Below are 27561 nucleotides of genomic sequence, written 5' to 3' on the forward strand. Positions count from 1 at the left end.
ACTACAAATAAAGTTGGGACAAATGAAAGAAGAAAAAAAATTTCAACAAAGAAACTTTGTGCTGAGGGAAACCAGACACAATGAGGCAGGGACACCAGCAGAATGGTACACACATTTGAAAATGTGCAAGATATTTTCCTTATGGCTGAAATTCTTTACAAGAACACTGACTATTTAAAAGAAAAATAGGACGAGAAGAGATAAACCAAAGAACTTATATACTTACTAGAAGCCCGTTGCATGAAGATTCGTGCAATAGGCCTTCCTTCACCTGGCTGCTGGCACCGGTTTTCCTTCGGCTCCCGGGACCCAGGCCTTTGGTCCAGTCACAGCGGAGAAGCCAAGCCTTGAGGCTAGGCTTCTCCCCTCTGGCCACAGCAAGGCTTGGCTTCTCCGCTGCAGCCACAACAAGGCTTGGCTTCTCCGCTCTGGCTGCAGGAAAGAAGCCAAGCCTCTTCAGTCTTCAGTCTTCAGTCTTCAGTCTTCAGTTTTCAGTCTTCAGTCTTCAGTCTTCACTCTGGCCAGAGCCTTCAGTCTTTGCTCCATGCCTGTGTATGCAAATTAACCGCCATCTTTGTTGGGTTAATTTGCATAGTTGCTCTGATTGGCTGGTGGGCGTAGTGGAGTGACACCAATTTGCATGTTTCTCTTTTATTAGTGTAGATATGTACAGGTCATGGACACTGGCAATAGGGTAGTGAAAACTTGGGAGGGTAGGGAGGGTCTGGGAGGAGAGGGGTAAAAGGGGAATGGGAGAAATCTGTAATACTATCAACAATAAAAACATATTAAAAATTAAAATAAAGGAAAAATGATAACATTGTATTGTGTATTACATCATGGAGGAATCAGTATAACAAAGCACAGGGCAGGAGTAATGAATGTGCACTGCTACCTGGTGCTTCCATTATGGTCTCATTTCACTTCAGAGAAGAAGGGGTAGATTAAGGTGCAGGTGAGCTCCAGGGCCACCTCTTAAATGTCTGCTGGGTAGGTGGCCTAGGCCCTCATTAAGTAGACCCAGGTCTCATAACATGGTTGAGGAAAAGGCCCTCACTACTTACTTTCTGTCTTCTTCCTGCTTTCTCCACAATCTCCTGTTTCACTTTATTTGCCCACTAGAGGCCCGATGCATGAAGATTCATGCAAGAATAGGCCTTCCTTCCCCTGGCTGCCGGCACCGCCTTCGCTCCAGCTGGAGGTGCCTTTCCACCTTCACTCCGGCCCGGAGCTGCCTTCCACCTTCGCATGTTGCCCAGAGGCCCAGAGCAGCCGGGGCGGGGCGGAACGCCTGTGTCATCACCATAGTGACGACGCAAGCATCCTGGCCCGGCTGCCGCCATCTCTGTCACGTCAATTTGCATATTCCCTCCTTATTGGCTATGGGTGCCACTGTCTTTGTTGTGAAGTGATGGTCAATTTTCATATTCTGTCTTTATTAGATAGGATTGTATATAAGGCCTGTCCACAACTGACCACATCTCCCCTTTGCTGAGGCTGTTTTCTTTCCGGCTGTGTGTACCTCTCATTTTCCACATATCTTTGGGTTTTCCATTCCAATGAAAGGAGAAAATGCCCAATGGGACAGGTATCGATTGAGATGAGCCACCCCCACCCCACCCCATTCCCAGTCATCAGGAACACAAACCAGTCAGCTGACACAAGTAGGCTCCTTGAAGGGGACAAGTGTCTATATTTTCTCACAGAGCCTGTGTCTGCTGGCCCTTGGGTGGGAAAGAACTCCCACAGAAGTCATGTTATCCAGAGAAGAGCAGGTCTCAGGGGAGGAGGGCTTGTGAGCCAAGCTGCACAGAGCTTTTTAAGTACCATGTGTAGGAAACTGATGGAGAATGTGACTGCATAAACTCTGTGAAACTTCCTAAGCTTTATACTGTATTTTTTTGTGTATAAGACGCCATTATTTTTTCTAAAATCATCAGACTGAAAATTGAGGGGCGTCTTATACACAGAACTAAGCCAAGGAGGAAGCCATGCAGGTACATAGCTGCCCATACCTTGTCAAACAGGCTTCCTCCAATCACGAGCCTTATTGTTACTGACGTCAGCTGATAACATAATTGGAGGTGGAGGTGGAGAGTGCACAGATGCAACAGAGAATGCAGCATTCTGAGCCCATAAAGCTGTCAAAAAATAAAAATAAATACCGGTAAGCAATTGTCTTACTCTGCAAAATTCAAACTGAATTTAATCAGCTATGCAAAAGATCATGGAAATAGAGCTACAGAGAGACAATTGGTACCTCCTTCCACTGAGTGTATGTTCAGACAGTGGAGAAAACAGGAAGAACAACTCCTTAAGATGCTAAAAAATAAGGCCTTAAGAGGAAAACCAGCAAAATGGGCAAACTTGGAGCAGAGGCTTAAGACTTGGGTTATGGAGCAGTGCCAGAGTGGCTTATTTGTGTCAACCAAGCTTATTCAATGTTAGGCAAGAATGTTTGCAAGCAAAATGAACATTGTTGATCTTACAGGAAAGGCAAAATGGTGCTTCAATTTCATGAGGAGAGAAGGGTTGGCCATGAGAACATGAACAAAGTTAGTTCAGAAAATGCCACCAGTTTATGAGGATGATCTCACATATATATTAATAGGCAGTGACTCCGAAGACAGCAGTGATACAATGGAAATTGGAGAAACTGATATGTCTGGAACTAATAGTAAGAAAAAAGCAGTGATGTGACAGAGGCTGAGTAAAGTGACATGCTGCATAATATCATAGTACTGGTATGTAAACATTACCTTCAGTAATTACTAAACAAAAAGTGTTCTAAGTTTAAAATATCGATTTATTAATTTTGGGTTGGAAAAGTGGGGGGCATCTTATACATGGGAGTGTCTTATTTTTGCTACCTGTTGTTTCTTTCCTCACAATGACTCACAAAGTGTTTAAAAATAAAAACAAAAACAAAAAAATCTTGCCCTAACTGGTTTGGCTCAGTGGATAGAACCTGCGGACTCAAGGGTCCCAGGTTTGATTCCAGTTAAGGGCATGTACCTTGGTTGCGGGCACATCCCCAGTAGGGAGTGTGCAGGAGGCAGCTGATCGATGTTTCTCTCTCATCGATGTTTCTAACTCTCTATCCTTCTCCCTTCCTCCCTGTAAAAAATCAATAAAATATATTTTTTTTAAAATCTTAAAAATCTAACAGGCATTACAAAGGCACCGTCTTGAGCTTGAAAGTTAGTTGGTCTCTGACGCCACCTGGTGGCAAATGTACCCAACAGCTCTGATGCTGGCTGGGAAATAAATTGTAAATGCAAAGACAGGTGATGCATGCATTATTCAGGATTCCATATTTGAGTGTTTGCTTACAGGCCAAAATTTATTTGTAATACTGAAATCAACATTCCCGGGGCTTCCCTGATCATTTTCAGACATGCATAGTGCAACAAGAATTGGGGCCCCCTGAGCTGATTCCCACTGGGCTGCAAGGAGGCACTGCTGTGTCTCTCCAGCTCTCACTGTGTCCCTTACAGGATCTGTTTAGTGCCAGGTGCTCCTCATTTGTATGATTCTTGTTGGTGATTTTACTATTTTAAGTGTTCCTAGTATAAAAGCTATTTAAAAGTTTTTAAAACTGTTTCTATAAAAGATAAAATGATTATAAAAATGGTAGCTATTATTACAACATGGTAACTTGTGTATGTCATCAGCATCCAAGCTTAAAGTATAAAGATGTAAATTTTCTCTCCAGCCTGCAGGGTGTTTGAAAGGTGTCAATTATTTATGGCAATGAGACAGTGTAACATGTGGAGATCATTTAGACGATACTATGATGAGTTAAAATTATGTAGTTTAAAACATACAAAACTAAAGGCTCCATGATGTTTGTTGATGTCGCTTATACAACTATCAAGTGAACAGTTGCATGCACTGTATGTCCAGTATGTGTTTGTCTTTTTAAAAAGAAAATTACAAATTACATGTTTGTTGTGACTGGTCTTGTGAGATGTGTTTATGCACATTTATTACATATTTTATAAAACTGATCTATCTCTGTATGTCATAGACATGAACAAAGATTAAAAGGATCCACTACAGAAATGATTATTCTTGAATATTGGTATTTTAGGCCACTTCTATTTTCTTTCATTGAGCTTTTCTGATTTCTTTGCATTCTCAAACAAGTGGAATGATTTAATTAAACAGAAAAATACCGCCAGTATTAATAAAACACTCTATTAGGCAATTGTGCAGAACTTTTCTTAACATAAACAAGGAACATCTGGCAATCAATTTATGAAAATGAGCCTTTTTAATCTAACATCATAAAGTATTTTATAGCAGCTTAAAAATGTCCCCAAAGTTGTGCTGAAGTGCTGCCTATTGTTCCTAAGAGCAAGGAGGCTGTGCAGTGTTTTATGGGAAAAATAAATGTTAGATAAGCTCTGACCAGGCGTGAATCACAGTGCTGTTGGCTGAGTTCAGTGCTAATGACCCAACACTGTAAATGCAAAATGAGGTGTCTTTAGACAGAGACACACATGGAACAGGCGATGTATGATTGGATGATGAGAATGTTGAGACCAGAGGCTCAAAGCAGTAGTTCAGTGCCTGCGAGCCTGGGTTGCGGTGACTCTGTAGAACACAACCACTGTGGGTGCTACTGGTGAGACGACAAGACCTCGGTACTTGTCTTCTTGAAGGAAAGATTTCAATAAAGAGACAATGTGTAGCGAAGTATATAAGAATTTATTGGCTGCAGCAAAAGTATACTGAGGACAGTGAAACAAAGAAGGGCCAACAGGAGAGCCTAGGCTTGGCTGCTTTGGCTCACCGGGAGTCAGAGAAAAGGGGGCCTGGGAGGCAGGTTCGGGAGGTTAGCCCAGGAGATGCCCCTGCCCATTGCTCCCCTGGTGGCAAGTCTCCTGGGGTCCCTTAGAGGAAAGAAGGGGGAAGGGAATGGTATCTGCCTGCTCCCCTGGGGAAGGGCTCCTCCTGGGTCCTCTGGGTTGAGCATATTTCTCTCTCTCTTGCAGGTGGAAATCTTAGGGGAGGTTTCGGGGGACGTCTCAATAGAATATGCATCAGCTTTCCAGGTGTGCTCTTTCAGGGTCATGGTCTCCACTGATTGGCCAGCATCAAGGCAGGGGATCATTAGTCAATGCAGCTGGTCCTGAGTCAGCCAGGGCCACAGCGTCACTTGTCTGGTTTTGTTGCTTTTCTGGGCTGGGAGCTGAAATGCAACTGAGGCCTAGATGTTATCTTTAGGGTGGGAAAGGTCAGGGCTTCCAAACCGCATGACCAGCAATATGCTAGGGGAGGAAAGGTTACTCTGGGGGCAAGGTCCTTGTTTTCCTAGCATTGCCCCTTGCTAGGCATCTGGGGCTTTCTGCCCTGGTGAGTTTCTGTGCCTGGCCCATAGTCCTTGCTCTGCTCATGGCTGTCTAACTGTCTATAACACAGGTAATGAGAACCCGCTGTGCCTGAGGATGGGCTGAGACACAGGCTTCTGTCTCTCAGGAGCAAAGAACCAGACTCATAGCAGAGCCATCCTCGCCTCTGCAGTCACACACGCAGGACCAAAAGAAGGGAAAACCACAGACTTTATCCTTGACACTCCAGTAGAGAAAGCTTGTTTTCCTGTCACTGATGTTTTTATGTCCTCTGGGTGTCATGCATCAGCTGGAAACCAAACAGAGACTCCAGGCTGTGTCCATGCCCCCACCCTGTTAAAGGACAGGGGTCTGGGGAGTGGGTGGGTGGGCCCCTCCCTGGATGGGTAGGCCCCCTTCTCCCATGAGCCCAGCAGCAGAACCCAAGGCCCCAAACAGACAAGCAGAGTGAAAGCACAGGCAGGACGTGCGGGCCACACCTTCAGGGCTCGAGGACACCCATGGCTTGGTTGGGCCACACATTTGTTCCCAGATAGACCAAGGCCAGTGTCTGCTGCTTAAGCCACAGGTCAGGGCAATAGTGAGCTCGGGAAGAGCCCGGAGACCTCAACTTTGCACATTAGAGCCTGGGGCACGTGCTGCCCCTCCCTGTTCCTGGCACTCTAGACCACCCTCTGCCTGTGGTAGGAAGTGTGTCTCACCCCACAAGGTGCATCACACCCAGGCCATGTGGGAGGGAGATCCCTGGGACTCCGGCCCTGGACCCGCTCTGGCTCAGTGGCCTCAGGAGCAGATACGGACAAGCTCGTCTCCTGCTCCTGCCAGGGGCTGGGGGTTCAGGGCCACATGCCAGCTCCCTGACGAGGCACTGAGGCTTGAACATCAAGGAGGGTGGGTGGTGCACTGAGTCCTGAGAGCATCCAAGACAGCAGGAAGGGTGGCCTCACAAATGAGGAAGACCAGAGGACCCCGTGAGAAACAGGCTGAAAACACGTCAAGTCTGTGACTGGCTGGCCTCTAAACAGCTTCACCACTGGGTGAGGAAGCCCCCACCCTGGGCGTGGATGGTAGCCTGAGGTGAGGGTGCCTGGGCAATAGCCAGGAGTCACTAACTCCTGTGGACAGGGCACAGTCCTTGGGGCAGGCGGAAATGCCCAGTGGGTCAAGTAAGTCCCATCCTTGGAGATGTGTGTGGGAGCGAGGCTTGGAGCTGGGCAGGATGTGTGGTGAAGATGCATCCAGGAGCCCTGGCAGCAGGTCCCAGGGGGCGGGGAGCTCCTGGGCCAAGTGGAAGGAACATGCAGGGAGCAGGACTCACACACTGCCCTGCGTGGATACCCACCCTGTCCTTTCCTAAGGGGGCAGGACTCCTGTCCCAGATCCACTCCACTGTCTGGGACTGAACACCGAGAGCATGAGGGGAAATGACCACATCCATCTCTGATTTGTTGGCACAGGTTTATTTCTGATTCAATCTGATTTCCTCGGAAACTTTCTTAAACATTAGCATTTTAAAATTTAGATGGTAAGAAAAAAAAATTCCTCTGTTGAACTAAGACAGCTCACTACTTTCATCCAGTCTTCCTTTCCAGGTGTGAAGGTAAGGGTTTCGCTGTAAAATCATTTGGGGGGACTGGTGGGCGGCAGAGAGGAGGGGCTCATTGCTGAAGCTGAGTCGCAGCTGTAGAGGCTCTTCATGCTGGTCTCCCAGTACTTGTGAGACGACCACCACTGTGCTCCGTGGGGCGAGCACACTCTCAGACGTGTCCTCCTCCGATCTCACTGAGTCTGATGATTTCTTGGGGAGCTTAGCCTCCGTCCCTCCCATCCCTGGCCTGGCTGTCTGTGCCTCTGAGGCAGAGCCCTGTGCTGTGCTGCTGGGCGGGAGCCCCTCAGCCCTGGATTGGTTGGGCGGTGCGGGGGGGAGGGAGTGGGAGCCGGCTCAGTACTCTATGTGGAAAGGATAGTCCTTGTGATTTCTAGCTCTGGAAACCGGGGAACAAGTCAAAGACAGAAACAAAGAGGGATTACTATTTTTAAGGGAGACATTTTTAAATGACACAATTACATATTTTTATACTCCCTAGTGTCTAAAATTCATCTCTGGGTTCCCTCACCAGCCCATTCCCAAATAGGAAAGAATTCTGAGATGATTTCATGAACCTAAAACATAGGATAAATATCCATCCAGGAACCAATGGCTCCGGCTGAATATTGCTTCCTCTATTTCCAGAGTAGGGAAGGAGCTGTTCTTACGTGGGGAATTTGGTCAGTCGGAGGTTCCTGTCCAGGCTGAAAAGGGCATTCATATCCTCCTCTGGTAACTCAAAATCAAACACCTGGAACCAAAATAAAACGTTCACCGGAAAGTCAGTTCAGGGAGCACCTAGCCAAGCACGGTCACCTGCTAAGCACCGTGCTGGGCGTGTGGGGGACACTAGGAGGTAAAAGAAACACTGCATGTGGCAGCTGGCCCGTCCCCTGGCCCTCAGCCTCAGTTCCCAGGATGCACTGGGACTTGGGCCATTTGCCCAGCGTGGGCTACAGCAGGGACCCTTGGAGAGATGAGGTCTGGGCTGCACTCATCCCACAGGAGTGAGGAGCATTCAGGACAGTAAAGGGTGCAGCGAAGGATCTTTCCCAGCGCTCACAAAAACAGGAAACACAAAACACCACAAATCCAAGACACAGACGTTTGTTCCACACACCCCAGCAGTGAGGGAGGGTCTGGGCCTCAAGAACATTAACTCTAACAATGGCCGTAACACATTGCACTTTTGAGCACTCACTTTCTGTTCCTCCTAAAATGTATTCTAAGCTGCCCCCTTACTTGGCCCCTAACAGGCCTGAGGACTGTGACCTGCTCCTACAACCACATGGAAGAGCCAGCCCTGAGCCACCACTGAGGACCAGGAAAGAAGGTGCAGGGCGTGAGTCCATCTTCGCTCAGGAGGGGACAGGCCCCGACCAGCCCCTACCCACCGGAGACCCTCCACAGGATGCCTAGCAGGAACCACGGGCTCCCTGTTAGCAGTTCTGCCTGGAGGGGGCACTGGCCCTGGGCAGTTGGGGTTAAGAGGAGAAGCGAACAGTCTGGAAGGGTCCCTCTCATCGGGGTGGGCAGCCCTGGGACAGCACTAGTGAGTGGTGCTGGGCGCAGAGCAGGCACTGGGCGCAGAGCAAGTGCTGGGTGCAGAGCAGGCGCTGGGTGGCACCCTGGCCCCCCATCACCTGTCCTTCCCTGTTTAATCCTGTCTGCATCTCCCAGGTGGGCGCCTGCCAGGCGCAGCTCTGTGTCCCCTGGGTGTGGCCTTTGCTTCCCCGCCCCCCTGCTGTGTCAGAGCCTCACAGGCCGGCTGCTTGCTGCAGTGTGTAGCTCACGCATGACCCCAAACCCACTGATGTCAGAGAAGGAGAACACCTCCCTGGATATTCTCAAGAATCCGCTTCGGGTTAACGGATTTGGGGATGACGATCACATTCCTCTGGATCTGAAACCGGATCAAAATCTGTTGGGGAAAACGGATATTATGAGACCAAGGGAACCAGGTGGAGTCAGAAGCCAGCTGCTTCCCCTACGGGTCACATTTCATTGTGCAGGGAAGCCCAGTGACCCGGGCAGTAGACACTGTAGTGCCCAGTGCTCCAGTCCGCAGTTCTTAGGAGAAAATGGCATTTCTGCACTGTCCCATAGAATGTCTGGAGGGGTGGCCGCTGGCCCCAGGAGCTCAGAGGATCTGCCAACGCCTTAACAGAGTTCGCTATTGTGTCCAGTTCCATGAATCGCTGGACATTAGAGCAAGGAAGAGAGTCATAAACTCCTTTGGGGTCCACTCAACTGGTGGGCCTCGGGAGGAAGCCTGGGGCCACGGCACGCAGAGAATTGATCGTGGGGCCTAAATGAATGGGACCACGGGACCACAGTGCCCTCAAGGGGCTGGTGAACACTGGACAGTTCTACTAGTCACCTGCTGGGCCAGAGCGAGGCATCCGTCCATGCCCACGCATGGCTCCTGCAGTGAGCAGAGAGGGGCCCTCCCAGCCCAGCGGGTACCCACCTACCTGAGCTGCAGACTTCTGGTGCTTCTGTGCGATGGACTGGATCACGGGATTGTCCATCAGGTCCACACCCCCACTAGGGAGAACATCGCAGGGGCTGTGAGACCAAATGTGTGCACCTCCTTCTTTGAAAAAACAAGACTTTCTCCAAAATGGAAACTCTAGATCTACTTTTGTCTGATCATGATACTTGCTCAGTGTGGGAAATCTAAATGGTGCAGAAAAGCTGGTCACCAGATCCACCATCTAGGATAACCACGGCTGACATCTGGGGGGACACAGCTGGACACGTGGCCTTCACATCTATTTGGTGCTTTGTCTGGAGACCCAGGCAGCAGCATCGGAGTGTCTAAAACACAGGCTCACCGCTGTGCGGTGCCCCTGGGACTTCTGACCTCTTCTGTAGGACCTAGGGTGGTGTCTGCAGCACCATCGGCATGAATAGATAATCGATAGCAATCTCAGAAAAGTTCACCTCAAATCCCAAGAGAAAGCTGAGACAGTGGACTGTGGAGCTTTTATGCAGAGACTGTGAAGAGTGGCCCCGGGTCTGCCCTTCCATGATGTCAAGCCGCCAGGCCCTAAGCACTTGGGAGAGCTATTGTTCTTAGCGAACATTTTTAAGCAGTTAGTGTGTTTCAAGCAGTTACTGAGATAAAAACCATCCTCAATGTCTATGAAGGGACCAAACAGAGCCCACCCCACTTGGCTGTGGGTCTGGGACATCGGCCATCTCCCTTCTCTCATGTGGTTCCCACCACCCACTCTCTCACTGGCTTCCTCCACCCCCAGCTCAGCTGTGAATACGACCCAGACGCTAGGAACTCCCTCACTCTACCAACGTCACACACATCTGCCCCACTTCACATGGGAAACACACAGGCAAAAACGATCCAAAAATCTCAGCCTTTCCTGGACCACTAATACGTCCCAGGCACTGAGCTAGGGGCTGGTATGAGAGTCATGACTTAGATGCAGTCCCCACAACTCAAGTAGAAGAGAATGAGAAAAAAATAATGAATGACAGGATAGTGTGATAAGGGCTGTGGATGCAACACAAATAAGGGGAAATTGGGAGGGTTTCCTGAAGGAGGTGATGCTGAACTAAGCCTTATATTAGAAACTGGAGTAGCCAGGTTAAGAAAAAAAAAAAGATAAGATTTCTAGGTAAAGAGCACTGTATTTGCAAAGGCACAGAGACTAGAAAGCAGGAGCCCCAAATAGTTTCAAATGGTTGGCGCGTAGCATGCTGCAGGAATAGGTAGACACAGGCAGGGCCAGACCAGGAATTGAAGGATTTGTGAGCGGGAGAATGACACTGTCACAATAAGGTGGCTCCCTTCAGCTGTTGTGTGGATAGTTGCTGAGAACCAGGCAAACCTGGGAGGTGTTAAGAGGCTGCTGTAATCACCAGAGAGAATCTGTACTTAATGAAGACATTAAGTGAGAATAGAGAGCAAGAGATAGAATCCAAGTTTCCTGGCAAAATAACCAGTGCTGTCAAGTTGGATTGGGGGTAGGAGGAGAGATCAAAAAGGGAATACATTTGTGGCCCATGTGGCCAGTGGGTGGTGGCTCATCCACTGATGTAGGGGGCACAGCACACAGTTCGGGTTCTGGGAAGATGATTCTATAGAGATCAGGATGTCTGTGAACCGTCCCTAGAGAGAGGTCTGGCAGAGCACGGGAGGTGCCAGGAAAGAGCTCAGCAAAGAGGTTGCTTCCTGCTGGTTATGGCCCTTAAAGGTCACTGCCCTTCTGGAGGCAGCCACTGAAGATGACTGTCCCATGTACACCAGCTCCTCCCTCAGCCCAGCCCACCAAGGCCAGGGTGCTGGCAGTCCCACCTGCTGGGGGACTGCGGTGTCCACAGCCTGCCTACACCTTCCTTACACCTAACTCTGTGAGTGAAACTGAGGCATGCATCCATTTCCGGCCACAAGCCCCTACCTGGAACCCCCAAGGGGCTGGTAGGCAGTCACGGACACGTCTCTGGACTGGCAGAAGCTGATCAGATTCTTCTGATTGAGATATGGGTGGCACTCAATCTGCAAAGAGAATCCCAGCTGACCAGAGACCATTCAGACTAACAGGGCACTGTAAAAGAGGGCCCACATCAGCGCCCTGGCTCCGTCACTGATGAGCTGCGTGGCCCACCTCCCGGCTCGAGTGGCCGCGCCTGTGAAGTGCCAGGCTAAGCTGAGGGGTCTCCAAGAGGCTGCCCGCTGTAAGCAAGCTCGAGAACACCTTTACCATCTGAACGCTCGAGAATCCCTGCTCAGCAAGGCCCTCCCTGACCGCCTGAGGTAAAAGTGCGGCCCTCCCACCTCCTCCTTGCCTTCACCTTACACTGTAGCACGGTGTTTTAGCTGACATCTTACATGTTGTCATTCTTTGCAACTGTCTACTGTTGCCATTAGGGCATAAGCTCCATGAAGGCAGGGATCTAGGTCTGATTTTGTTCTATTTAAGACATGCCCCCAGCTCTGGAATAAGCTAGCACAGAATAAAACTCAGCAAATGTTGAGTAAATGAAGGAAGCTGGGGAGTTACGTGTGACAAACACAGGCTACAGCTGATTCCAAGGGACGGCGTAAGAAAATCAGGAGCAGATTCCTGTCTCCTCCCCACTCTCTAAATTCTCATGTATGATTCCAGGTTCTGTGTAAACTCAAAGTTAAGTCCTAGACTGGCAGAAGCTGATCAGATTCACTGGCAGAAGTGAATTCAGAACTGGGGACAGTGCCCTCGCTGGTTCCCAGGTGAGCTGTCAGGACCCACAGGCAGATCTGTCAGGGACCCCAAAGATAAGCCACTGGCTCTCTGAGAACTCCTCTAAGGGCGCATTCCCAAAGGGTTTCCCAGGATATTTAGGAAACAGATCCTGCAGCCCCTCCTCACCCCACAGACCAGGCCACACCCCTCCCCATGATTTAGAATGCCACTCAACAAAAGTCGACACAGAACTGAATGCTTGTGCACAGACAGAAACAGTCTGTGAGGTTTTAAAGCAGAGGAGCTCAGCGAGGCTGCAGGTCGGAGCACCGACCACTCCAATAGCTTCCATAAGGCTGAGGACTTCCAGCTCTTGCCCTGGGTACTGACGACTTGAGTCTGTTCACTTGTGGAAATTCACTGAGCTGTGTCCTTTAAGATTCGTGCACTATTATGTACTTGTGTTATACCTTCATTGAAAAAGTTTATTTATAAAAAGAATAGAACATGATGTTCTATTATTAATATCCCTACACTGGAAACTACCCATATGTCCATCACCAACTGACGGGATAGTCACAGGATGGAATACCACAGGGAAACAAGGATGGGCAAATCACACCTGGATACAGGAGGACCTGACACATACAGTGCTGAGTAAGGGAAGCCAGATGCAGAAGAGCACATAACGTGTCACATTTTCTATATAAAGTCCAAAGGCTAATCTGTGCTGTCAGAAATCAGGACAGTGGCTGCCCTTGGCGAGGAACAGGGACTAGAAGCAGCAGGGCAGGGGCTCTTAGCTGTTTCTGCCTCTGGGTCAGGGGTGGGGAACCTTTGTTCTACCAAGGGCCACTTAAATAATTATAACACCATACAAAATGATCAACTTAAAAATTAGCCTGCTATATTTGGTCAAGCATTTCATTAACTCACCCCTAATGCCTTGGCAGGGCCAGACCAAATGATTTCATGGGTCTTACTGGTATATGGCCCGTGGACCAGAAGTTCCCCACCCCTGCTCTGGGGGCTGGTCCAGAGCTAGGTCCAGTTATGAGAACTTATCAAGCTCCATTCTTATGTGTGCACTTTTTTGCACGTACACAACACGTTAATAAAAGTTTAAGTAAAATAAGTGTTCCTTTTTACACATGAAGGCAGCTAGTCTAGAAAGCACTGTAACCCTTTCCTCACAAGTCATTTCTCAGCATTAAAGTCTCACGGAGGCTGTGATCTTGCAGAGGGAGGGTCCCTGGTGAGGCCTCAGGAAGCCGGCACCACCTCTGACCATCATTAGCGAGGGATTAGGACCTGCTGGTCCCTTTGCCACTTCTGAGCCACCTGGTGATTCACCCCACGGCTGAAGTGAAAACCCTGCCTTCCAGGGACACCACCTCCCCTGATGAGCCCTTTAAGAAGGTCTTGCCTGCACACCTGCCATTTGCCTAACCGCTCCATAGTCATGACTTTCTTTGCTGTTGTTAATCCTCATCCGAGGATATTTTTCCACTGATTTTTAGAGAGAGTGTGAGGGAGAGGGAGAGACAGAGAGAAACATCAATGTGAGAAAGACACATTGATTGGTTGCCTCCTGCATGCCCCTGGACCAGGGCCAGGAATCTGCAACCAAGGTATACGCCCTTGACTAGAATCAAACCTGGGACCCTGCTCTATCCACTCAGGCAAAATGGCTGGCACCATAGTCATGACTTTTGACAGTCACAGGAGAAAATGCCTACTCCGTGCTCCACCCACTTTGTTTCCAGTGTAACCCTGTGGAGGCAACAGCTGAAAAGCTGACTCCATCCTTCCAAGCCGCTTAGCCATCCACACTCACCTGGTTAGTCAATGGCTTGAACCTCAAGTTGGGCTTATTCAGAAGCCTCTCCAGCTGCTCGTGGTTGAAGTTGGACACCCCAATGGCTTTCACCAGCCCTGCAACCACCAGGTCCTCCATGGCCTAGAGAGAACAAGAATTCTTTTGGGTGCATGGGCTCTGTCTACTCAACTAGTAATTTGTCACCCTCAATCCTTCGCACAGTATCCTAAAACTGGCTTCGCCCAACATCTTAAAATATCTTAAAATATTTGACTTCATGTGTTATAAGCATTTCTTGAGGTTTCCCCCCAGTTTCATCATTTAATAGCTGTGGGGTCTTGGGCATATTATATGACCTCACTAAGCCTCAATTTTCTCATCTGCCAAGTGGGTACAACCTTACTGTGTCACAGGGTTAAGGATTACATCAAATAAGGAACACAGAGCGTTTAGCTAACACTCAGCACATGTACCTATTATTTCTGTTACTCTGAATGTCTGTTGATATGATATCGGCAAGGATGTCCACAGCGGACTGTATCTGCTCAGCCAGTTTCTACCGAGATTACCATCTTCCTCAGTATGATGATGTACCATCATTCTAACTCACCACCTTTTACCTTGAAAGGGACTTGAGGGCAGGAACCCTACTCTGCTGTTCACTGGCCAGCAAGCCGGACTAGCTCTCAGCTTCAGGAAGAGCGTGGCCTGGTGCCAGGCTAAGTATGAGTCCTAGTGGCCATGGGGCCAGTGGCCAAAGTCAGTGTGCCCTGCACGGTCACCCTGACCTCACTCATGCTACAAACAGCCCAGAGTTGCAGCCATGCCTTTCAGGAAAGGCAGTGTCTGTGACCGAAGGGTTGCAGCCCCCTGGGCACTGTTCCCAACAGATCGGACACCTCAGTTAATCTCTGTTAAGTGAGGTCAATTCGCCCATTTAGAGGTTGGCCTGACCTGGGAGCTCCTGCCTGACTGTGCTCCCCTGCCCCCTCTGCCTGGATGACCTCCGGCACTCCCACCCCTGCACCTGCCCATCTCACACCAGTGGGTCCAGAGTCTCGTCTCCCTAAACCAGAGGTCCTCAAACTTTTTAAACAGGGGGCCAGTTCACTGTCCCTCAGACATTCCACACATGCGTACTGCGGGCCTGGGACGAGTCGGCTGCTAAGCAGGACAGGCAGCGGTGGCAAAAACACCCGGCGGGCCGGATAAATGTTTTCGGCGGGCCACATGTGGCCCGCGGGCCGTAGTTTGAGGACGCCTGCCCTAAACTCAGCAAGTTCCAATGTGAACGTGCTTTCTTCCCATGCCTCACACTCACCCTCATGTGGATTTGTAAGATTACAGGCACCTGGTGGGCTGGGCTAGAAGCCAGAGTGAGCAGGAATCTCCTCTCCTCCTGCCACACCATCAATTCACTGCCACACCTCACTCCTGCCACTTCCCCTGACTCCCAGGCTCAACATTCTACTTCAGGCCTCATCACTTCCTGTGCGGACGCTGGCAGCAGGTTAGAAACGTGGTCCCTTCCTCCATGCATCTCCAAGACGCACCCCAATGTCACCATCTGTCAAAGTTTTTGTTCTGAAATGCTTACCAAAGAGCTAAAGGAACTATAAAGTACTAGAAGCGGCCACGGAAAATGGACTTTTGATTTCCTTTTTATACTCTTCTGTAGTTTCTGTAGTGACCATGTGATGTTTTTTAATACAAAAATAAACATTTAAGAGTAAAGGGAGGTCTGGGTTAGTTATCCTTAAAATGCACGTTTCAGAGAGATGAACAAGAGGAAACCGGGCTCTGAGTCCCGCAGACAGGTGTCCCTTCGTGCTGCACACCTGCCTTTTGAGGAGACAACCTGGTATCTCTGAACGCCAGGAGCTCAGGATCCACAGCTTCCCACTCGCGGCCCATCAGTAGGAGGAAGATGCCGCTGGCCGCTCAGCTTACCTCCCACGTGTCCAGGTAGTCAGTGTCACTGGGAATCGCCATGCCACTGCGGTCCAGGGGCAGCTCTTCTCCCCCAGGCTGTCGGAACAAGAAGGCAGGAGCTTAGTGGGGGCTCACTGGTGGTCACCCTCTAAGCAGGAGACTGGATGGAGGGAGACATGGGGAAAGGATGCTAGGCCAGAAGGTCTGGGTCCGAGCACAGCCCTCACCATGTGACTTCCCTTCTCCATGCCCTGCCTCCACCTTCACAAGACCGAGAGTTGGGTGGACTCGGTGGCCAGCAAAGTTCCCAACAGCCTGGAAGTTCACACCCACCTCTCACAGGTCAGGAAAGGGGGACCCAGGATCCTTGCCCATTATGAGAACATTGCTTAGCAATTTCAGGTAAAAAAGAGGGAAAGGGGTCTTGCCTTCTTAAGAGCTCAGTCAACTTTCTCCCAAGTCCACTGTGAGGCTCTTCTCTGCTTTGCTTAGAATTCACATCACGGTGAGAGATATCGAAGCCAGAATGCAGGGGGCTTCAATAATTCTCTTGAGCAATAGTGGGAACAATGTCTAAAACTGCAGCTTGGTCCACATTTTTTAGGGATTTTCATGATGAAGCAACTAAGGTGTCTCATGTCAAAGCAACCTCCCATGTTGACATATGTCCAGACCTGTGTACAAGTGCTACCTGGCCTTGTCCTTGAGGGCTGCTGACCACCAGGAGCCATTCGGGAATCTGCTAGAAGGTGAGGGTCAGGCAGAGTAACGCATGTCTGACTGAGCATCCGCTTCTGGGCCCCAATAATGACACTGAATCTTTCTGTGCCTCAGTTGTACCCTCTGTGCAATGGGGGGTGTTAACAGTACCTGCCTCACTTAATTGTGAGGATTAAATGAACAATACGTGTAAGGTGCCTAAAAAAGTGCCTGGTTCGATGCTAAAAGAACACGAACAGCTGACAGTAAGTGTGACACAGCTGCTGTCATCACTTACCCATTATCCTCTGGGTGCACAGACAGATTTTACAGACAGAAATCATTTCTGAATCACCCTCTCTCATTTCACTTTCTGGCCCTCTTCTGTTCTCCACTAGGGGCATGACTAATGTGCAGTTGCTTCATCCTTCATTGAAATTAAATACAACGCCTGAAAGTAAAGCTGTACTAGGAACAAAGTAGTTTTTGTCCTTTAATCTAAAAAGAAACCCGTCAGGTCGGCACACACCATAAGCTCCTCAAACCAGGTGCACACATGGGAGATTCCAGTGCAGCCACCACCCACTCCAGTGTAGGGAGAGCGTCCTCTTTCAGGGCTCGCTGTGCCACCTGTGTGCCTGGGCCCGTAGCCAGGCAGGGTGTCATCTAGGCCTGGGGCAGTTGCACAGGGACATCCTGGCCCGGACTAAACAGGTTGGGAATGCGGCTGAGCAGGGTGTAAGGTGGGGGGGTGTGTGAGACACTATCAAGTGGAGAGAATAACACCAAATGGAGAAATAATCTCCCTCCAGAACCCTCCGGACCTGCTGCAGGTGGATAAGCAGGCGTCTCCCATATGGCAAAGCAGCCTTCACTCCCCAAAGAGATCATAACCCGCACAAAGAGACGGGGCCAAGGAACTCCCTGGGACCCGGGAAATGACGGGTGCAGCAGCTTTGAGTAGCAGTATGTCCTCTGTCCGGACACCTGCTTTTACCTAAAGACCTATGGGAAAAGTGGGCTGCTCTGTTGGCTTGGAGAAGAAATGACTGGCTTAGAAGCAAAAACCATAGTTGGTTAGAGGTCCTCGAGGCCAAGCCTCTCCTGAGTTGAGGCCCAGAGATAACTGAATGTGTGTGTGTGGCCGGCGCAGCCCTGGGATCTATGTGCCCTGGCTGCTGGCCCAGCTCTTTACACCACCCACCTGGACATGACCAGGACAGAAGCCTGCCAGTGGGGGATCTCACCAGGCCTGGGCAGTACCTTGAAACCCATGGGCCAGTGTATGAGGTAGAGGTCCAAGTACTCCAACTTCAAGGCCTTCAGAGTGTTGGAGCAGGCTGGTCTCACCAAGGACTTCTTATGGCTGGTGCACCAGAGCTACGAGGGAGAGGAGAAGCGTGACAATTGGCCACAGAGCCAGCGTTGACACATCTGCCCCTGGGTCCCACAAATCCAGGATCTGGAAGACAAACAACATCCAAGTCCCAGTGGCCATAAATGCAGCGGCCGTGACATTATTCTCCAATGGTCCAGGACGTCCACAGGGAGGGGGTCTGCAAAGCTCAGCTCCTCCTGCCTGATTTCTCCTTAGGGGAAGTGGGGGGAGGGGAAACACTGTGAAATTATTTGATGGAAGAGCTGTCTGGTTATTTGGATCCATTGAGACTAAAAAGATAAAATAAAATAAAAAATACCCACAGGCAGAAAAGATATGAGGAAAAATCAGAAGAATTTGTGTATTCAGTTTCCCCCTTGAACAGACTCTATGTTAAAGGTTCTCTGTTATAAAGACCTCAATCCTGCAGATTAAACTAGGTAAGTAAGTTAACACAGACTGCCTTATACTTAGCACTTCACACCCTCTGTGAAGTAAAAAGTTTGTAATTTGTTTTCCCCTCATTGTTTCCTTTATTATACTATTTTGGCACCATCGCAGCAAGAGCAAAACAAACAAACAAAATAAATAAAAGAAAGAGGATAAAAATATGTAAAACCAAATTACAAGTACAGCATGTTTACAAAAAAGAAACTAGAATACATCATATTATTAAAAACAGCACTTTCTAGATGGTGAGTATATCAGTGATTTTTTAAAAAATTGTATTTCCAAGACTTTTCTAAATTTCAGGAATTTTTCAGATCACATCCTCTGCTGGCTATGATCCAGCTGGGAGCACCCGTCCCCTCTGCTGGCTATGATCTAGCTGGGAGCACCCGTCCCCTCTGCTGGTTATGACCCAGCTGGGAGCACCCGTCCCTCTGCTGGCTATGACCCAGCTGGGAGCACCCGTCCCTTCTGCTGGCTATGACCCAGCTGGGAGCACCCGTCCCCTCTGCTGGCTGTAATCCAGCTGGGAGCACCCGTCCCCTCTGCTGGCTAGCCACAGGAACCCCAGGTACCCAGCTCCCTAAATGGAGGATCAGGAGAGATTTGCGTTCCCGGGCTAAGGTCCCCTGGGCCTCTCCTTTTACAGCACTGATGAGTTAGAGCATTGTATCCAGGTAACACAGACAAGCAAATCTACTACAGGAACAGCACTGAAGCTTGCAATTACGAAAATTTATTTATTTTTTAAATTTACTTTATTGATTTTTTACAGGGAGGAAGGGAGAGGAATAGAGAGTTAGAAACATCCATCAGCTGCCTCCTGCACACCCCCTACTGGGGATGTGCCTACAACCAAGGTACATGCCCTTGACTGGAATCGAACCTGGGACCCTTCAGTCCACAGGCCGATGCTCTATCTACTGAGCACAATTGAGGAAATTTAGATGCGGCAATCCCTCGGGAGATTGTGAAACCCACTGTCTGCTCTTCCACGATGGAGCCGGGTTCCTGAGCCAGCCTCGGGAAGGACAGCTGCCATGTGAACTCTCTGCTCCTGGCCTAATGGCCTTAATATTCTTCTTCAAAGTCAAAAGCAAAGGAATTCTTTAATTCTCCACTCTCTTGGTCTGCCGCCAGCATTTCTTACAGGGCCCACCTCCTGACTGTCCTTCCCAGCCATTTCCTTGCCATCTGTCTAGTGCTGTCCCAAGGCAGGCTGTCACCCCTCCCACCGACACTGCTGTTAAGGTCTCGTGCCTTCTGCCTCCTGTTTAAAGGACTCTGCTTTCACCTTCACAGTCTCCTCTACACAGAACAACTCTGGCTCAACAGAAGGTAAAACCTTCAGCGGTGCTCCTTGGTGAGAAGAGAACTCCTTAAATGGCGATCAGGTCTTCTGTGATCAGGCTCGTCCACGGCTCCAGCCTCACCGCTCCTTGTCTCCGCTGCCAACATTGCTCAGTCCAGGAACACCAAGCTTCTCAAGGGTCCCCATGCACACACCCACCACCACCACACTGCCCCATGCCTCCTGCCTTTGCTCTAGTTGTCCCTTCCGCTTGTCACACTGTCCCCGACCCCTTCACCTGCACCACTCCCAGCACGTCCACAAAGCTGCAGAAGCCCTTATTAGATCTGGTTCAAGTATGAATGAAGTCAGCAGCTCTATGGGAGCCTGGAAAATCATCCCCGTGCTATGTCAGCTGTCTCAACACCCAAGTCCTGAGCGGCCTGCACATGCTCTACCTGCAGGCCAAGTCCTACCTTACTGACGATGAACAGGTCCTCCCGCCGAACCACGCCCTCCTGGATCTTGCTCTGGATCCCGGCTCCGATCTCACTCTCATTGTGGTACAGGTAGGCGCAGTCAAAGTGCCGATATCCCACATCTATGGCCACTTTCACTGCCTCTGTCACTTCCCCTGGAGCCGCCTGCAGAATGAACAAGATCCAAGGAGTTGCCCGGCTGACTACCTGCAGCAGTAATAAACTAGGTGCTTGTAAGCCACCCAGCTTTCCTGGTTGGTTGTTATGCAGCACTTCTTGGGCAGTAGATTTCAATGGCAGATTTGTAATCTCACAAGATTAAAAATAAATAAAACGAAGACTTTGTATGGATCAGGGAAAGGTGATTAGGATTAATCCAATTCTATACCACCAAAGTCCAACAGTTTTCACAGCTTTTCCTTACCCTGGGTACGAGATGTGGACTCCTACATCCGGCTGAGTGCAGAAGACATAGTGCATACAAGAATTAAAGTCAAGACAAGAAAGTCAAGACAGTTAAATCCATAGAGTGCTATTGAACAGCGCCAAATGCATGGCCTTGGCTAGAAGCTGAGAACCACCAGTGAAACCACAGCCTGGCCTCTAAGAGTTGTTAAGTGGATAGAAGAAATAATTTAAATAATATTTAGATGAGTGGTGGGTTGATCATTCTAATTCCTACTCTAATTTCCTAGGTGACTTCTTACAGGAATATATATATAATCAAAGACTACATTTTTTTTAAAAAAAGAAAAGAAAAATTGAAAGTTAGTTAGTGCCAAGTCTCAAAGCACCGACAGGTCAGAAATCCAAAGTAGAGAAAGTTCCCAAGTTCAAAGTGCTTCCGCTATCAGGTTTACACAGGGGACCTGAAGTTACAAAGTTCCTATTTAAAGCCAATTCCTTTATCTTACTGATTCAGACAACTTTCCAGGAACAGTGGCCTCTGATCTAGTTAGGTGACTGCCACTTTCTGTCTGTACGCAAGCCCGACGATCTTTTCTTCTGGGCTTGCTTCCCCAAACATTATTTCTGAATAATTGTGATTTGGCTTCAATATGCAATATCAGAGACAACCCCCATTTCCAGATAATCTGCCATCTACAAATCCCATCTTTCAGACGCAGGAAGCCTCCCGGGGAGTTACAGGGACTAGCTGGCTGGGGGCTGCAGGTGTCCCCGCGGGTTTCTCCTCTCCGGGGCGTCCAGGGAGGTGGCCCCCAGGTTGTCCCTGCGGGTGGCCCCTCCACAGCAGAGCGAACCGCGGTGAGGAAAGGCGCCGCCTCTCCAGGACCCGAGGCCGCCTCACCTTCCAGGTGCCCAGGCCCAGAACAGGAATCTTCTCCATCCTTCGGAGCGGCTTCTGTGGCGGCGGTGCTGCTCTGGAGCTGAGCCACCGCGGCGGACTCCAGATTGGCTGGTGGCTCCGAGGCGGCGGGTTAGTGGGCATCTCAGCTGGGGGGGCGGCGCCTGAGGCGGGGGCCGCGATTGGCCGGTGGCTCCTAGGTGTCCGGGTAGCGGACCGCACCGTCCTGGCCAGTGGACACGCCCACATCTCGGGAGAAAGTTGGACGTTGGGAAGCGGGGTGCGCGCGCTACGCACTGAGGTCCTGGCAGGTCCCAGTCGCGAAGGCGGGCGGATGCGCAGGGGTCCCCAGGGTCCCAGGGTCGGCAGAGTCCCCCCAGGGCAGCCCGGAGAGGACCCGGACTAGGGCGCTCTGTGCACCGCTCTGGGCGCCTGGGACCAGGGTAGGTCGGGGCAAGGCACTGGGCCGCTCCTCCGGGGACCAGGGGCAGGAGCACCCTTGCTGGAGCCTCAGGTCCTCAGGTGGAACTGGGCGGAGTCATTGCCCTGGCTGAGCAATGGAACTGGGCACCCCACGACCACAATAGACGGAATTCAGGGGCATGGAGTATTCCAGGTCTCGCTCATCTCCCCCGCCCCACTCTCCTCCCCTCCGCCCAGGGCCTGCGACCCCAGTGCCTGGATGACTCCAACCAATAGTGTGTTTTGTTGTTCCTGGCCTGCGGCTGCAGTGCTGGGGCTGACCACCAGGGGGCGGGCTGTGCCCACTGGGCTCAATGGAGTAACTGGGGCAGGGAAGGGGTCAGTCATGCTGGGCGTGGCCCTGCCTCTGACCCACCTGGTACCTTTAATTCTTAGCCTCCATCTCCATGATGATGTGAGCTGCTCAGAGGCGGGAGAGGGCTGTGAGATCCTCTCATTGATTTATTCAGTTACTGTGAAGAAAAAAAAATTACTTTTTATTTGTGGGAATATCAGAAAATTCTTTATATACTGCTTTCACGTCACAATATGGCCACAAGTATTTTTGCATTTGGTACTGTTTATATTGTTTGACCCGTCGCCCCTCTTTTGTCCTACTCCAGCGTGAAAATAAGTCGTCCCTGAATTGGATGAGACTTGCAGGGTGGGGACCATGCAGGCAGACACACTGCAGAAGCTGGCAAAGTACCCGGTGTCTGCCCTCCAGAGCAGACTACTGTGTCCCTCCTCCCTGTCTATCTACTGAAACTTCTCCAGCACCCAACAGGTCACCCCTGCTGTGGAAAAGGTGGGTGCTTCTCCCCCACTACAGCACAGGGGTTACTCTGCCACCTCCCAGCTGGGTGTCTTGAGAATGTCACTTCACCTCTCTGAGCCTCAGTTTGCTTGTGTGAAAACTGGGGTGCTATGAGGACCAAACTCAGAGGGCTATTGTCAGGACTAAGTGGGATAAGCCATGGAGAGTGCTGACCCTGTGCCTGGCCCTGTGGGAAGGGCTGCTGAGGGCTATGGTTTTATTTATGATTTTCTCTTCCCCATGAAGCTCTCTGCCTCAAGCCTTACTTATTCTGTGGCCTGGGAAAAGCTGCTTCCCATTTGTAAACTGCTTTCTATCTGGGTGTCACATTCTATCTGGGCGGTCCCCTGTCCTGGGTGTAGCCAGAGCAAAGACTCTTAGAGGATTGCTGAGGGGCCTCAGGTACACTCAGATATCTGAGAAGGTTCATTCTATTAACAGTAGATCTATTAAGTGCCTACAGTGTGCAGGCCCCTTTCTAGACACTTGGCATAGCTCAATGAATGGAGCAGACTAAAATCCCTACCCTCCCTTGCTTCCATTCCAGTTGGGGCATCAGCCAGTGCCACTGGACATCACAGCAGGTAGAGGACACGGGATATTCAATGTGACACCTTCCTAGGCTGGAGCCCGCTGAGCCGGAGCCCTAGGGTGGATGATTGTGAGCATAAGGGGAAGGGTTGGTGCTGGGGCTACTCAGGGAGAGCAGCCAGAGGTTGGTGTAGGGACAGGAGCAGACTGGCCTCAGACCACCTATTAGGAGGATTCAGCCTGGGAAGACGTCCTTTTCTGGGAAATTCTGGGATATGTTCTGTCTTTGGAGAGGCATTCAGGTGACTTCTCCTCCTCTTGCAGCTCCAGCACCATCTCCAGAGTGGCTCTGGCTCCAGCATCAGTTCCTGTAGCATCTCCAGAGCCAGATCCAGCTGTATAACTACGGGGCCCAAGCCCGCATACAGCTTGAGGCACTACTGTCATTAGATTTGATGCCACTTCCAGCAGCAGGTCCAGAGCCAGAGCCAAGTGTACGACCGATTCTAACAGCAATTCCAGAGCTAGAGGCCACTCCAGGAGAAGCTCAGAGGGGCCTTGTCTTCCCACGTGTGGAACAGGAACTGCACCTGGAGCCTCCCTCCGCACCAGCTCCTGAGCTACACCCAGCACCAGCGTTGGCCTCCTCTCCCCTCTGGTGGTAGCACTTTTTTTTTTTTTTTCAGTTTTCCTTTTATATTTAAAAAAAACACACATTTGTTAAAATTTGAATTCAGTATGATGCAACCTTTAAATCATTTTAAACTGCAATTTAGAGGCAGTAAGCATTTCCCTATGCTGTGCAGCCAGCCCCACCGTCTAATTGCAGACTGTTTTCATCTCCCCAAGAGGAAAGCCCACACCCAATGGTCACTGCCTTCCCTTAGCCTCCAGCAATAGCTAACCTGTTTTGTCTGTTTCTTTAACTAGCCTGGATTATTCATATAAATGGAATCATACTATGTGGCTTCTTATGCATGCCCACATATTTTAAGAAGGACTCATTTTTGCTTTTCTTAAAATTTAAAATAGCACTTTTTATTTAAAAGAGAAATCCCAGATGAAAAAAAGATTATATGTGAAAACTGAAGCCCTTATAGTAGATATGTTCAGAATCTGGGGTGGGGTGGAAGTGGGACCGCTGTTCTAAGTGTCACCAGGAGCCAGGAGCCATAAAGAAACAGCTGGCTCTTTGGTGGCCATCTGAAACAAGGAAAACATACCCAGTGGAAAGACAAATGGAAACTAGAGCAGCATTCCTCAGAACCCGAGGACAGAGAAAGGTTTAACACACTGATGGTACCAAAAACTCTGAAAAAACAGTTTTAAAGGGATCCAGAAATGAAACATGCTGTGCAAACGGGAAGCAGGGCACATGGCCTATGTGCCAGAATGGCCACCTCCCTGCTGAGGGCACACACTGCTAGCATGTCACCACTGAAGTATGGTAGCAATCATCTCAGGTAGAAACTATAGTTTAACCCTGCTGTTTGGCTTCTGTACTTACTTGCTCTGTTTAACAATAGAAAAGTTATTTTGATTTTCTGAATTATATAAATCATCCCATTCGATTGAATACCCTATTGATTGTACTGTGACTATCCCATTGGTTGTGGTCATACTGGTTTTAGAAAGCACATTCCTCTGTACCTGGGAACCAGGACAGCACAATTATCCCAAGACCTGAGGGCTCCAGATAATGTGTTCCTGTCAACTCAGTTGTCTCAAGACCAGAGGGCTCTAGATAATGCGTTCCAGCTGACTCAGTGGTCCCAAGACCAGGACAGCACAATTACTCTCAATTGCCTCGATGGCTCTAGATAATGTGTTCCTGTTAACTCAGTGGTCCCAAGACCCGATGGCTCCAGATAATGTGTTTCCGCTGATTCAGTGATCCGGAGACCCAAAACTATAATTAACATGCTTAAGTCTGCTTCTGTAAACTGCTTTTTTGCAAACTAGGTTCCTCATTCCAAACCCTGGGATGCAATCGATACCTTTGTGATTTTTGCCTCTATAAATCTGGTGGTGGGCCTGGGGAGGGCACTGCGAGATTTGGGAGAGCGAAATGCCCCCTCGTAGTCCCGGATTTGCAATAAATATGACTCCTTAATTCGACTTCTTGAGGCGTCCTTGTGTGATTTGCGGGCTACATTACAACACCATCACTAGCAGGGTTTATGTCGGGTGATAACCAACTTTGGGGACAATGTGAGGAAGCAGAGGCCCCACCAGATCCCCTGGAGAGAATTGTGAAAGGACACTCATCTCTGGGAGGAAGCATAAATTTCCACAGGTACAAAGGTACAATCTTTACCTAGCAGTGCTGAGCCTAGGAATGTATCTAGAAGAAATGCCGACATAATTCTTCCAAGCTTATTTATAAGGCTACCCATTACAGTCCACACAGACTATTCATTGTGGGGCCATTGCCCTGGTCTTGGCCCCATCCATACTCCTGTCCTTCTTGCCCCATAACCTAGCTTCTGAGCAGAACAGTGGGTCTGCTATCCGGGACAGATGGGGGAAATGGCCTGGCTGCCTGCCCGCTCCCTCTTCCAGGCACAAGCCCCTTCCCCTCAGACAGGAAAGCACATCAAGGTTGAACAATAGGGATGACCTTGAACATGTCTAAGGGTTGGTGATCTAGGGCAAGTCGCGATATCCCTCCAAGATGCTCCACCCGGCCCCTCCTCCCACCAGAAAAGGCACAACCCTAGTGGCCTCTCAATTTTGGAGGCAACATATTTCTCATTTTGGTATGTGACTCTAGCCCAGTGGTCGGCAAACTGCGGCTTGGCAAACCATGGCTCGCGAGACACATGCAGCTCTTTGGCCCCTTCAGCGTGGCTCTTCCACAAAATACCAACTTCTGCGCATGGGCCACAAAGTTTCAATCGCACTGTACGTGCGCGCCCGCACGTGGTGTTTTGTGGAAGAGCCACACTGAAGGGGCCAAAGAGCCGCATGTGGCTCGCAAGCCACAGTTTGCCGACCACGGCTCTAGCCCATTTACCCATTGAACTGAAAAGCTGCTAGTTTTGAGCTGGGCCCAGAACTATAGAAGGCTTTGCAATAGTTCTAGGCTGCCATGCAGGCTTTTCTGTCCTTGGGCCATGAGCAATTACTCTAAATTGCCTCGATGGCTCTAGATAATGTGTTCCTATCATCTCAGTGGTCCCAAGACCCGAGGGCTCTAGATAATGCGTTCTGGCTGACTCATTGGTCCCAAGACCAGGACAGCACAATTACTCTAAATTGCCTCTATGGCTCTAGATAATGTGTTCCTGTTAACTCAGCGGTCCCAAGACCCGATGGCTCCAGATAATGTGTTTCCGCTGATTCAGTGATCCGGAGACCCAAAACTATAATTAACATGCTTAAGTCTGCTTCTGTAAACTGCTTTTTTGCAAACTAGGTTCCTCATTCCAAACCCTGGGATGTAATCGATACCTTTGTGATTTTTGCCTATATAAATCTTCTGAGATACAATTTGAATACTTTATATACATATTTATATACTAGAGGCCCAGTGCATGAAATCTGTGCACTGGGGGGGGGGGGGGCAGGGTGTTCCTCAGCCCAGCCTGCATCCTCACAATCCAGGACTGCTGGCTCCCAACCACTCACCTGCCTGCCTGCCTGATCGCCCCTAACCACTCTGCCTGCCTGCCTGATCACACCTAACCACTTGCCTGCCTGCCTGATTGCCCCTAACCACTCTGCCTGCCTGCCTGATCACACCTAACCACTTGCCTGCCTGCCAGATCACCCCTAACCAGTCTGCCTGCCTGATCGTCCCTAACCACTTCTGCCTCAGCCCTCACCACTGTGGCTTCGTCTGGAAGGATGTCCAGAATGACATCCAGACGGTCGTTCAGCTATTCAGTCTAATTAGCATATTACACTTTTATTGTTTAGATTACCCAGTTTCTCTGGCTAGAACTGTCAATACTATGCTAAGTAGAAATTGGGGGAGTGAGTATCCTTTCCTGTTCCTGACCTGACAGCAAAAGCTTTCAATTTTTCACCACTGAGTATGCTATTAGATGTGGGCTTGTCATAAAAGGCCTTTATTATGTTGAGTAAGTTCCCTTTTATTCCTAGTTTATTGAATATTTTTGTTTGTTTTTTTTTGTTAATCTTCACCTGATGATATTTTTCCATTGATTTTTAGAGAGAGTGGAAGGGAGAAGGAGAGACCAAACATCGATGTGAGAGAGACAGAGATACATCCATTGGTTGCCTCCTGCATGCTCTCCAACC

General features: G+C 49.6%; 1 protein-coding gene and 1 long non-coding RNA gene across 4 annotated transcripts in view; one reads left to right on the forward strand and one right to left on the reverse strand.

Moving 5' to 3' along the window:
• Nucleotides 1-6801: 6801 nt before the first annotated feature.
• The window catches only part of AKR1E2 (aldo-keto reductase family 1 member E2), a 32069-nt gene continuing 11309 nt past the window's right edge, over nt 6802-27561 (reverse strand). The window contains exons 2-12 of one of the 3 annotated variants that reach the window (XM_014455544.2): nt 22331-22420; nt 21489-21734; nt 20177-20344; nt 17845-17961; nt 15901-15978; nt 13969-14091; nt 11367-11464; nt 9420-9492; nt 8783-8866; nt 7614-7696; nt 6802-7342 (exon numbers count right to left, since the gene is read on the reverse strand). In XM_014455544.2, coding sequence (XP_014311030.1) covers nt 7300-7342; nt 7614-7696; nt 8783-8866; nt 9420-9492; nt 11367-11464; nt 13969-14091; nt 15901-15978; nt 17845-17961; nt 20177-20344; nt 21489-21734 — 1113 coding nt within the window. In that variant the 5' untranslated portion in view covers nt 22331-22420 and the 3' untranslated portion in view covers nt 6802-7299. Of the gene's footprint in view, nt 7343-7613; nt 7697-8782; nt 8867-9419; nt 9493-11366; nt 11465-13968; nt 14092-15900; nt 15979-17844; nt 17962-20176; nt 20345-21488; nt 21742-22323; nt 22421-27561 lie in introns of those variants that run through there. The other 2 variants (XM_023753583.1, XM_023753584.1) reach the window with 2 other exon arrangements.
• Nucleotides 21813-23953, forward strand: LOC106697110. The gene is made up of 3 exons (XR_001348137.2): nt 21813-21928; nt 22571-22755; nt 23620-23953. It is a non-coding gene; the product is annotated as an uncharacterized LOC106697110 (long non-coding RNA).

The sequence above is a fragment of the Myotis lucifugus genome, unplaced genomic scaffold (assembly GCF_000147115.1).
Source record: "Myotis lucifugus unplaced genomic scaffold, Myoluc2.0 scaffold_47, whole genome shotgun sequence".
In the NCBI taxonomy this organism is placed as follows: Eukaryota; Metazoa; Chordata; class Mammalia; order Chiroptera; family Vespertilionidae; genus Myotis; species Myotis lucifugus.